The sequence below is a fragment of the Pseudophryne corroboree genome, chromosome 2, assembly GCF_028390025.1.
Source record: "Pseudophryne corroboree isolate aPseCor3 chromosome 2, aPseCor3.hap2, whole genome shotgun sequence".
In the NCBI taxonomy this organism is placed as follows: domain Eukaryota; kingdom Metazoa; phylum Chordata; class Amphibia; order Anura; family Myobatrachidae; genus Pseudophryne; species Pseudophryne corroboree.
The window spans coordinates 375,777,926-375,790,415 of NC_086445.1; the positions used below are offsets into that span (position 1 = coordinate 375,777,926).

The following is a 12,490-nucleotide window of genomic DNA, read 5'->3' on the forward strand; positions in this document are numbered from 1 at the left end:
CCGTTAAATGTATTCTACTGTGTACTCAGTCACATCATACCGGATTTATTCGCTGGTATTGTGTACTGTGTACGCAGTCACATACTAGGGGATTTATTCGCAGGTATTGTACTCTGTCTGGCTGTATCATACTCATGCGCTCTGCGGTTACATTCACTAAAATGTCTAACACAAAAGGCGGGAAATCCACGGACGCTTCTGTATCATGCAGCCCATGCGCCACGGATTTGTCTGGGGGGGAAGCTTTAAATGGTGGTCTGTGTAATATGTTCCATACATTTCCCAGTCAGTCCACAGCTCCTGTAACCAATCAGGAGCCACCTTGGGCAGCATTCTCAACTATGCTCAATACGCTTGTGACACGCCTTACGCCCCCTATGGGACCTCCTGTGCCATTGCAGCCACATATTGTCCCTATGGTAAATCCGCCTTGGTTAGATAATTTGTCTACCCAGTTGCAGCAATTGAATCAATCTTTGGTAAGACAAAAACCTACCCCACATCCCTTCAGGGGTCAAGGGGTCATCTAAGCGGGCCGCTTCCTCCTCACAATCCACTAATATATAAGATGATACTTCTGATGAGGATGGGGAGTATACTGACCTGTCAGACACTGATTCAGTTGCTTCTGACGAGGAACCTACAACTCAGGTTGATGTCCCTGACTTAGTGGAGGCTATTAAGCTGATTCTACAAATCGATGATGATGTAGATCCCACTACTGCGTCTAAGAAACCTGATAAGTTTAAACATCAGAAGGTAGCTAAAGTAGTCTTACCACATTCTGACCACTTAGTAGACATACGTCAGGAACCTTGGTCTTCTCTAGGAAATAAATTCTCCCTGCCTAAAAAGATGCTATCTCGCTATCCTCTCCCTGCTGAGTTGTGTAACAAGTTGGAAAATTCATCACCGGTGGATTCCCATGTCACCCGTCTTGTGGTGTCATCTACTCTGCCTGTCACCATTGTCACCTCGCTGAAAGAACCGACCGATAAGCGTGTGGAGGGATGCCTGAAGTCTATTTACTCCCTTACAGGTGCTGTACATAGACCCACTATAGAGGCCTCCTGGGCCGCAAAAGGAATTGAAGCATGGGTTCCGGCAATAGAGGATGAGCTGTCTCAGGATATATATGACACTGCCAGACAATATCTGTCTCATATTACCACTGCCTCCCAATATATTCAGGAGGTTTCCTCTGAGGCAGGTGTAATGGCGGCCAAGGCGTCGACTACGTACATCCTGGCTCGCCGAATTCTGTGGTTGAGGTCATGGAAGGTGGACCTGGACTCCAAAAAGACTTTGGAGGTACTTCCTTTAAAGGGAGACATCCTATTTGGGGAAGATCTGAATAAGATTGTGACTGACTTAACGGCTGCTAAGACTGAATTTCTCCCGAATACTAATCCTTCTGCACAGAAGGCAAAGAGTACCACTTTTCGTTCCTTTCGATCTCAAGGCAAAGCGAAGGGTCAGACATACCCGAGACAAGCTCGTGCTCCCAAAACCACTAAGCCCAAAACAAAACAATCCTGTGCCGCCCGTCAGCCTGCTTCCAAACAAGACAAGCCTGCTGCATGACGGGGCGGGACTCCCCCTGGAGGATCCCAGGGTGGGAGGCCGACTTCAGCAGTTCACCCAGGTCTGGTTAAAGACCACTTCAGACGCATGTGTGCGAGAAGTCATCTCTCACGGGTACGCGGTTTCTTTCAAGAGCCGTCCCCCTCGCTAGTTCTGCATTATAACAGTTCTGTTATTCCTTCAGACCCGTTGAAGGCGCAAGCTCTACACCTGGTTGTGCATTCCCTCCTGGATACAGGAGTGGTAGTGCCGGTACCCCTGTCCCAGAGAGGTGGAGGATACTACTCGACCCTGTTTCTAGTCCCGAAACCCAATGGGTCTTTCCGGCCTATACTCCACCTCAAATCACTGAACAAATTTGTGAGAGTGTCCAAGTACCATATGGAAACGCTGGGCTCGATTGTACTGGCCATGAAACCCGTAGACTATATGGTATCCCTGGATATACAAGATGCTTACCTGCATGTACCTATTGCCATAACGCATCAGCAATATCTGCGGTTTGCTATTGGCAACCTTCACTATCAGTTCCTGGCTCTGCCGTTTGGACTGGCCATGGCCCCTCGGATCTTCACCAAGGTTATGGCCGTGATGATGGCTCATCTGCGTCATTAGGGAATCAGAATCCTGCTGTATCTGGACGACTTGCTGATCCTGGCGAACTCCCAGGATTTCCTCCTCAGTCATCTGCAACTCACTGTACGCTTCCTACAAGCCCACGGGTGGCTTGTAAACTGGAAGAAGTCCTCGCTGGTCCCTGCTCGGAGCATGGTGCACCTGGGATCACTGCTGGACATACACAGCCAAAGACTGTTTCTGTCTCCAGAGAAAGTCCTGAAACTTCAGGACAGGATTAGATACTTCCTCTCTCGCCCAAGAGTGTTGATACACTCGGCGATGCAAGTACTAGGCCTCATGGTGTTGGCTTTCAACATGGTAGAGTACGCTCGATTTCATTCCCGCCCTCTACAGAGGTTAATCCTTTCCAAGTGGGATGGCCTGCCTTATCGGACCAGGTTTCACATGATCTCCTTGACTCCGGAGGTTTGTCTGTAACTGAGCTGGTTGCTACTGGACCAGCAGTTGAGCAGGGGCCATCGCTTCTGGATCCCCAACTGGGTCCTACTGACTACGGACACCAGTCTGAGGGGTTGGGGCGCGGTGCTGGAGCAACACTCTCTCCAGGGTCGGTGGACCAAGGAGGAATCCCTCTTCCCGATAAACATTCTTGAATTGCGGGCAGTGTTCAATGCTTTGACTCTTGCCCTGCCTCTGATACAGAACAGGCCTGTTAAAGTACGATCAGACAACACCACCACTGTGGCATACATAAACCATCAAGGCGGCACTCAAAGTCTCATGGCAATGATGGAAGTGTCAAAAATCCTTCGTTGGGCGGAACGCCATCTGCCAGAAATATTGGCGGTGTTCATTCCGGGAGTCCTCAACTTGGAAGCAGATTTCCTCAGTTGTCAGGACGTACACAGTGGAGTCTTCATCAGGAAGTCTTTCAACTCCTAGTGGACAAGTAGGGTCTACCAGATGTAGACCTGATGGCATCACGACACAATCACAAAGTTCCGGTCTTCGGATCAAGAACAAGGGATCCTCAAGCAGCGTTCGTGGATGCACTGGCAGTTCCATGGAACTTTCGGCTGCCCTACATGTTCTCTCCAGTGTCATTTCTGCCCAGGGCACAACAGAAGCTCAAGCAAGGAGGAGGAATACTACTTCTAGTTGCTCCAGCGTGGCCCAGACAGCATTGGTTCTCAGACCTGCAGGGTCTATCAATCGAGCGTCCTCTTCTACTTCCTCAATGCCCAGACCTCCTCGTTCAGGGCCCTTGTGTCTACCTGGACCTGGCCAGACTGGCTGTGACATCGTGGCTCTTGAAGTTTCACTCCTGAGGGCCAAAGGATTCTCTGAGGCGGTTATCCAAACTATGCTAAAGGCCCGCAAACTGGCTTCTGCATGGATTTCTTATAGGGTCTGGAATTCTTTCTTCAAATGGTGTGCAGCTAAGAATTACGATGCTTCCAAGTTAAGTACTTCCAGACTTCTGGCTTTTTTGCAACAAGGCCTGGATTTAGGACTTCGTCTGGCCTCCCTCAAGGTTCACATATCTGCATTGTCGGTGTAGTTTCAGAGAAAAATTGCGTCTATACCTGACGTTCATACATTCACTCAGGGCGTACTGCGGATTCAGCCTCACTATGTCCCTCCTGAGGCTCCATGGGATTTGTCTGTTGTCCTGAATGCCCTGCAGGTGTCTCCATTTGAACCTCTTGAGTCAGTGGACCTTAAATGGCTCACAGCCAAGGTCCTGTTTCTGCTGGCTATTGCCTCTGCTAGAAGGGTGTCAGACTCGGGCGCTTTGTCCTGTCGTCCATTCTTTTTGATATTTTATCGTGACCGAGCAGTTCTTAGAACTCGCCCTGGTTATTTACCTAAGGTGGTGTCATCTTTTCACCTTAATCAGGAGATTGTAGTTCCGGCCATCATCTCTTCCGAATTGTCCTCCAAAGAACGGCCTTTGGATGTGGTACGGGCTCTCCGTATATATGTGGAGAGGACTGCCTCTATCAGGAGATCATATACCCTCTTTGTACTGTTTGGTTTCCACACATGTGGCTGGCATGCGAATAAGCAAACCTTGGCCTGATGGATTAGAATGGTGATGGCACAAGCTTATGCGCAGGCTGGACTGCCAGCTTCTGCTGCTGTTAAAACCCATTCTACTCGGTCTGTTGGACCGTTTTGAGCATCCCCTTGTGGTGCGTCCGCAGAACAATTGTGCAAGGAGTCTACGTGGTCCTCAATGAACAGGCATGGGTTCTATGCCTTTGATACTTCCGCATCCCAGGATGCTTTCTTTGGACGCCGGGTTCTCATACCCGCTAAGGTGCGTCCCCTCCCTTGAGGAACTGCTTTATGACATCCCTGATGTATTCCCTGTGGAACACAGTGTACCCCGCTGCAGAAAAGGAGATTTATGGTAGACTTACCATCGTTAGAGCTCTTTCTGCGAGGTACATTGTGTTCCACAGGGCGCCCACCCTGACGCACTTAGCTACTTTGGGTTTGTATGGCATTAGCCACTAGTCCCTTCTCCTTTCGTGAGAATGTGGTTCTATGTGACTAACATCTGCCTTCTCTTTTACCTGCTTCTGCATTGGACTGGTTAACGAAACTGAGCTCACAGTGCCTCGAGGTGGGGTTATAGAGGAGGCCCCACAATGCATTCTGGGACAGTCTAAAGCTTCAGCCTGATTGTGCCTCTGGATCAAGATCCATCTCTACACCCTGATGTATTCCCTGTGGAACCCAGTGTACCTCTCAGAAAGAGCTTTAACCATGGTAAGTCTACCATAAATCTCCTTTTTAGATTTGCTCTGACCTGGCTGCCACATACATGAGAGGGAGCACACCAATATTCCATTTATTGGAGTTATCAGCATGGTAAATGCTCTGCATATCATTTTTATGGCCTGCAGGTCTGATTTGTAAATGCGTACAGTATCTGGTAAAGACATTATTTAAGTTAAGCTAAGTGCCACAAAGACCACAGCCTTAATTTATTTCATCCTATCCCTTTTTATCATAAAATACTGCTTTATTTAGACTGATCTAGTCTTAAATGAAGAATGAGAGTAATGGGATACTGCCTTAGATTATCTCACTTGCAGATGTAAGGCTATGCTATTATGCAGATGCCTCAATGCTGTTTACACATACACCACATTCGGCAAAAGGAGCCTAACCCAACCTTGTCTGAGCTGCAAGCTGCACATTCGTGAAACACTTTTATTTGTACTGTACGTAGCTATTTTCGGGATCCAGTCAGGATACTGACATTCGGGGTGTCAACAGTCGGAATACCGATGGCGGAATCCCAACACTGCTCAGAATCCTGACGCTGAGATCCCGACATCGATTGCAATGCCGGCGCCGGAATCACGACTGACAGCATATCAAACGTAAATATGCCGGGGCTGCTTAGGGTTAGGCAGTGGGGGCGGAAGGGGTAGGTTTAGGCTGCAGGGAGGGGTTGGTAAGGTTTAGGCACCACTGGGGATGGTTAGGGTTAGACTGCTGGGAGAGTAGGGTTAGGGTCAGGCTGTTGAGAGGGAGGATTAGGGAGGTAGGAGCTTAGACATAGTATTCTTACCTAGTAGGTGTCTGGATCCTTTGTGTCGGAATACCGCTGTCTGTATTCCTGCTGGCACAGGAGCAAAGGTGCGAAAACATGCAAATGTTGCAGCAGCGGCTAGGTTTTGCATTGACTTCTTTCAGTCACTGCTGGTGTACAAAGACTCAACCATAGGATGCACATCGTTCAAACACTGACCATCTGAGTAACCTTATGGATCGTAGTCGCAAGCTGTGATGCCCCAGAAATGGTCACCACCTGCCTGCATTTGTGTCGCCTCCTCTTATGTCTCCCACAAATAGCCTCTGATTGTCAGTCACTGCAAATAAGTCCTCTCTCCGACTGAAATCGCAAGACCATACACAATGGCAAACGGTCGCTCCACCACATACAAGATAGACATCTACGTCTCAGGCTTAGTGTGATTAAATTCACTCCTATTGGAATGGAGGCTTATACAGACTCTACCGAATAACTAATAAATAATTTATATATAATTTATATTCTAGTTTGTAATCCTTCAATGCTGTAATTTGTTTAGAACAGTTTACGTAATGAGACAGGCATAAAATTCAAAGCAATTCATGTCTGTACTTTCCCATGTTGTCACTGCAGGTACTGCATCAGTCGGCCACAGTATAAGACCTCATGTGGGATTTCCTCTTTAGTATCCTGCTGGAACTTTCTCTTTAGCACTCTGGGATCTGGAAGGTAAGTACGCCACCAATGAGGATCATTATTAGTGATAATGAGTGCGGTCAGTCAGACAGTAGTTTTCTCTCTGGTAAATTAACCTTCTGCGTTGAATGCATAATTTGCGAACAAACTAGTTAACCGGTTTACCTCTGGGATTGCATTATCAGTGGTGCTGTATGCTGATTTTGCCTGCAGTGTGACAGTCTCAGTATGATCATGCCAGAATTTAATCCTCCCTTCCCTTCCCTCATTGAGCCGCATACCTTATGCTCTCCAACATGACCCCTTCCACATGTACAAATACTCTGCTCCTGGACCTCCCTCTTTATGTATGATTGTAGTCAATTAATCACTTCAACACAGGTGACTGCAGTCATAAATAAAATGGAAGTCCAAGAGCAGAGCAGTTTATCAATTGAATATAAACTGTATTCCATGCACTTTTAGATTATGTACTAAAAGTTTGAGTTGCATTTACCATGCCTTTCTTGTCACAACCTGGGAGTTTTTTTGCCTCATTTTATTAGATAGATATACTGTAGATATATATATATATAATTATTATTGAGGTACAATATGGTTGCACTCAGATGTACTGTGATTGTCATATTGTGGTTTCAAAGACATACTGTATACAATATAGCCCCTATTTCTCTAGCATCCATAAGGGATATTGGGAAATCTAGTATGATGGGGTATAGACAGGGTCCAAAGGAGCCAGTGCACTTTAAATTTCTTCAACTGGGTGTGCTGGCTCCTCCCCTCTATGCCCCCTCCCACACGCAGTTTAGAAAAAAGTGCCCTCAGGAGAGGATGCACATCTCTGAGCTCCAGAGAGTTTTCTTCAATTTCTTTTTAATGTTTATTTTCGGTATGCTGTTTGGGCAACAGCATACCTGCACCGTGGGATTTAAGGGGGGGAGGGGAGGGGGAACGGGAGGGGAGGGGGAACGGTCATCGGCCTTACGTGGTGCAGAGCCGCTTCCCCCCTGCAGGACCACAGTTCTGAGGGGTTGTTGTTCAGCGGGGCACTGCACCTTGGCTGTCGCAGCCGCAGCACACCGCTAACACTGCCTGAAGGTGACAACTGTGGCGAGTACAAACCGGGGGCCCCGCTAGGGGGGTTACCCTGTTCACTGTGCGGCTGAACGCGCGCACGCCGTATAGATTGTCACACGACCTCTTAAACTAGCACTTGTTGTGATGTTTTTAAGCTGTTAGGAGACATTGCCAATATAATAAAGCACTGCAGGCGCTATGGGGTGGGGGGGGGGGGCGAAGCTACCACAGAGCGGGACCAGAGGCATTTTGGCACCTTCTGGTACAGGGTGTAGCAAAGGGGGAGAGCCGCTATTGTACACTATCTGGGTGCTCTACAGGACAGGATTTCTTAGTGTTTACTGTAATATAGTTAGCGTCCAGCCTCACTAGGGCTGTACAGCTAGGGGTGTGCTGGTGTCCTTCTCTCTGTGGGTCTCCTCTCACATACAGTAGGGCAGGCTTACAATATAACACTCTGTGTGTATGTGTATGTTATTGTGCTTACTGGGAAATATGGGTAAACACAAGCTGTGCAGTGTATGCCACACCATTATCATCTGATTCTGTTTCATGTGAACAATGCAGCCAATCTTCACAATTCAGTGAAGGGACTGGGGGAGAGGGTCCAGAGCCCCACTGGCTAGGGTCTCTTAAAACTATGTCTGATATGTCCTCCCAGCTTACTGCAATTGTTCAGAAAACTCAGCTACTACAACAGGCTGTTGCAGATTTAGCTGCTAGGGCAAGAAGTTGCACAGCTCCCCTAACCTCTCATGCAGGACCACAAAAGCGTGGTTTACCTGCACTAATATCTGACAGATGAGGATATACAGGAGGATGGTGAGGACATGGACCCTGTTAGTGGGGATCCCGATTCTGCTCAGGGTATTGAACCCCTAATTCTGGCTACACGAGACGTGTTAAGGCTCGCTCTAGAGGACACTGCATCACAGCAGTCGTTTTTCTTTACACAAAACAAGCCTAATGTCACTTTCCCTGATTCTGCAGAGTTAGATGACCTATTCAAGCTGGCCTGGAAAAATCCAGACAAAAAATTCCAAGTGTCCAAAAGGTTTTTGCGCACTTTCCCATTTGCTCCTGAAGGTAGCAAATTTTGGGAGGAATCCACAGGGGTTGACGTGTCAGTCTCTCGACTGTCCAAAAAGGCGGTGCTGCCTGCCCCGGGCTCCTTTACCATAAAGGACCCTGGGGATAGGAAAATAGAGACTACACTCATATCTATTTACATGGCAGCAGGTGTATCACAAAGGCCGGTCATTGCGGGTTGCTGGATGACCCATGCCATTCATTCCTGGGCCATTCAAATTCAGGGGGGCCTCTCTGGGGCTATGCCCCTGGTCACTATGGTGACCCTCCTAAAACACATTCAGGACACTACATGTGTTCTCTGATTTTCTCAAGGAGATGGGGAACATTAATGCTAGGACTTCTGCCATGGCAGTGTCGGCGCGCAGGGCCTTGTGGTTGCGTCAATGGATTGCGGATGCACAATCCAAACGTAGTGTGGAATCCCTCCCCTTTTCTGGGGAATGGCTCTTTGGGGTTGAATTGGATACCTGGATTTCCAAAGTTACGGCTGGAAAATCCACGTTTATCCCCTCTGGGGCCCTGTCGGCGAGACGCTCCTACCCCGGGGCTGTCTGTACAGTCCTTTCGGTCTCACAGATTTCGATCTAAGGCCAGAGGTGCCTCCAATGGGACTAGAGGCACCAGAAGTAAGTCCAGAAAACCTGCAAGCACCAGCTCTCAGGAACAGGCCACGAGTTCTGCTTCCGGTAAGGTCTCAGCATGACGGTGCCCACCCACCCCGAGGGGATCTCGAGGTGGAGCTAGACTGCGTCACTTCAGCCGCGTCTGGGAGGCTTCCTGCCAGTATACCTGGGTCAGAGATCTCGTTTCTCAGGGCTACAAGCTTGAGTTCAACAGTACTCCTCCCCAACGATTTTTCAAATCAAGCTTACCAGCTTTGGAGGATATGCAGGTTACGTTGCAACAGGCCATCCTAAAGTTGGGCCAGTGCCACGTCATTGTTCCAGCGCCAATACTGCAACGTGGCAAGAGGTTTTACTCCAACCTGTTTGTGGTGCCGAAACCGGACGGTTCGGTAAGACCCATTTTGAATCTAAAATCCTTGAATCCTTACTTGAAAGTGTTCAAGTTCAAAATGGAATACCTGCGAGCAGGAGTTGCAGGCCTGGAAGAACAGGAATTCATGGTCTCCTTGGATATCAAGGATGCCTACCTCCATATTCCGATTTGACCGCCTCAACAGGCGTACCTGCGGTTTGCCCTGCTGGAAAATCCCTTCCAATTCCAGGCACTGCCCTTCGGCCTGTCCACAGCTCCGAGGGTGTTCACAAAGGTGATGGCGGAGATGATGTTCCAGCTCCGGGTCCAGGGTGTCAATATTGTCCCTTACCTGAACGACCTTCTAATCAAAGCAAGATCCAGGGAGCTTTTGATGCTCCATATCGACCGCACTATCCAACTTCTGTCACACCACGGGTGGATCCTTAACTTACAGAAGTTCCACCTGGAGCTGACTCGGCGGCTCCTGTTCCTGGGGATGTTAATGGATACTGTGGCCCAGAAGGTATTCCTACCAGAGGACAAGACGAGAACACTTCAGGAGATGGTCCGCATGGTACTCTGACCTGCTCGAGTGTCCCATCCGTCTTTGCATAAGATTGTTGGGGAAGATGGTCGCCTCCTACGAGGCAATCCAATATGGCATGTTCCATGCCAGAACTTTTCAGCTGGATCTCCTGAGCAAATGGTCCAGTTCACATCTTCAGATGCACGGGATGATACAGCTGTTACCTCAGGCCAGGATTTCCCTCCTGTGGTGGCTGCAGTCCTCCAATCTACTGGAGGGCCGGAGTTTCGGGATTCAGGATTGGACCCTCCTCACGACAGATGTGAGTCTAAGAGGATGGGGAGCTGTCGCCCATTGGCGCAGTTCCAGGGCAGGTGGTCAACCCACGAAAGCCTCCTTCTGATCAACATTCTAGAACTTTGGGCGATCTACAATGCTCTGCTTCAGGCCTCTTCTTTGCTCAAGGATCAGGCGATCCAGGTTCAGTCGGACAACGCCACAGCAGTGTCGTACATCAATCGGCAGGGAGGGACAAAAACCAGAGCCTGCATGCGAGAGGTGTCAAAGAAATGCAAGAGCAATGTCCGCAATCTTCATTCCGGGAGTAGACAACTGGGAAGTGGAATACCTGAGTCGTCATGATCTACACCCGGGGGAGTGGGGGCTCCACCAGCAGGTGTTCCAGCAGATCATCCACCGGTGGGGCTGCCCACAGATAGACATGATGGCATCTCGTCTCAACAAGAAGCTTCACTGGTATTGCTCACGAACCAGGGACCCTCAGGCGAGGGCAGTGGATGCACTGACATTGCCTTGGCCTTACAGGCTGGTCTACCTGTTTCCTCCGATTCCGTTACTCCACAGGGTGCTCAAGTGCATCAGAAATCAGGAAGTCCAGGCAATTTTAATTGGCCTCAAGGGCGTGGTACGCGGATCTTCTGGGCATGTCCGTCAAAGACCCTTGGCCTTAACCACTACGAAGAGATCTTCTTCAACAAGGACCGTTTGTCTACCCGAACTTACAGCGACTTCATTTGATGGCATGGAGGTTGAGCCAAACATCCTAGCTCACAAGGGCCTTTCCAAATAAAGTTATTGCTACCATGGTTCAGGCCAGGAAACCTGTGACGTCAAAACACTATCATCTAATCTGGAAGATATGTCTCTTGGTGGAAGGAACACACATATCCGCCTGCTGAGTTTCACTTGGGACGTTTCATACATTTCCTGCAGGCTGGTGTGGATAAAGGCTTAAGTCTGGGTTCCATTATAGTCCAGATTTCAACCCTATCCATTTTTCTTCCAGAAGAAATTGGCAGTGTTGCCAGAAGTTCAGACCTTCTTGCAAGGAGGTCTCCACATCCAACCTCCTTTTGTGCCGCCTACGGTGCCCTGGGATTTGAATGTAGTATTGGAATTTCTACAGGCCTCCTGGTTTGAACCTCTGACAACGGTAGAAGACAAGTACCTCACGTGGAAGATGGTGATGTTACTGGCCCTGGCTTCTGCTCGACGTCTCTCAGAATTAGGGGCCTTGTTGTGTAAAAGTCCATACTCTGTCTTTTACGAACACAGAGCGGAGCTCCGAAATAGGCAGCAGTTCCTGCCGAAGGTTGTCTCTGCGTTTCACCTGAATCAGCCTATTATGGTTTCGTCCAGTTCTGACACTTCTGATCCTCCGGAGGCATTAGATACTGTGCGAGTCTTGAAGATCTATGTCAAAAGAACGGCTCAGATCAGAAAGACGGATTCTTTGTTTGTGTTCTATGATGCGCAGAAAAAGAGTTGTCATGCTTCAAAGCAGTCCATTGCTAATTGGATTAGGCTTAATATTCAACAGGCCCATGTGTCGGCAGCCTTACCTGTTCCTAAGTCTCTGAAGGCCCACTCTACCAGATAAGTGGGTTCTTCCTGGGTGGTTACCCGTGGAGTCTCGGCCTTACAGCTATGCCGAGCGGCTACTTGGTCGTAGGAGAACACTTTTCTGAAGTTCTACAAGTTTGATACCCTGGCCAAAGAGGATACCCAGTTTGGGCAGGCGGTGCTGCAGCAGTCTCCACACGTTCCCGCCCGTTCTGGAAGTTTTTGGACATCCCCATCGTACTAGATTCCCTATTCGCCTCAGTGCGTTGACTTTTTTCTGCAGGTTCTCGTTATGTGGTTATCTGTTCAGCTGTTGCTGTTGTTGTTGTTGTTGTTGTTGTTGTTACCAGCCAATGCTGGTTGTTGTTGGTTCATGGTGTGCTGGTCTGTAAATCTCACCACTCTTTGTTATCATATTTCCTTTTCTCATATATGTCCTTTCTCATTTTGGGCACGTTTTTACCTATAACTGCCTGTGGGAGGGGGCATAGAGGGGAGGAGCCAGCACAACCAGTTGAAGAAATTTAAAATGCACTGGC

The 12,490-nt window shown here is 48.7% G+C and overlaps 1 protein-coding gene across 2 annotated transcripts in view; it reads left to right on the plus strand.

The window, feature by feature from the left end:
• BIVM (basic, immunoglobulin-like variable motif containing) overlaps positions 1 to 12,490 on the plus strand; it is a 54,531-nt gene that overhangs the window by 13,876 nt on the left and 28,165 nt on the right. For both annotated transcript variants that reach the window (XM_063953211.1, XM_063953212.1), the window contains exon 4: positions 6,350 to 6,445. In XM_063953211.1, coding sequence (XP_063809281.1) covers positions 6,350 to 6,445 — 96 coding nt within the window. The remainder of the gene's footprint in view (positions 1 to 6,349; positions 6,446 to 12,490) is intronic.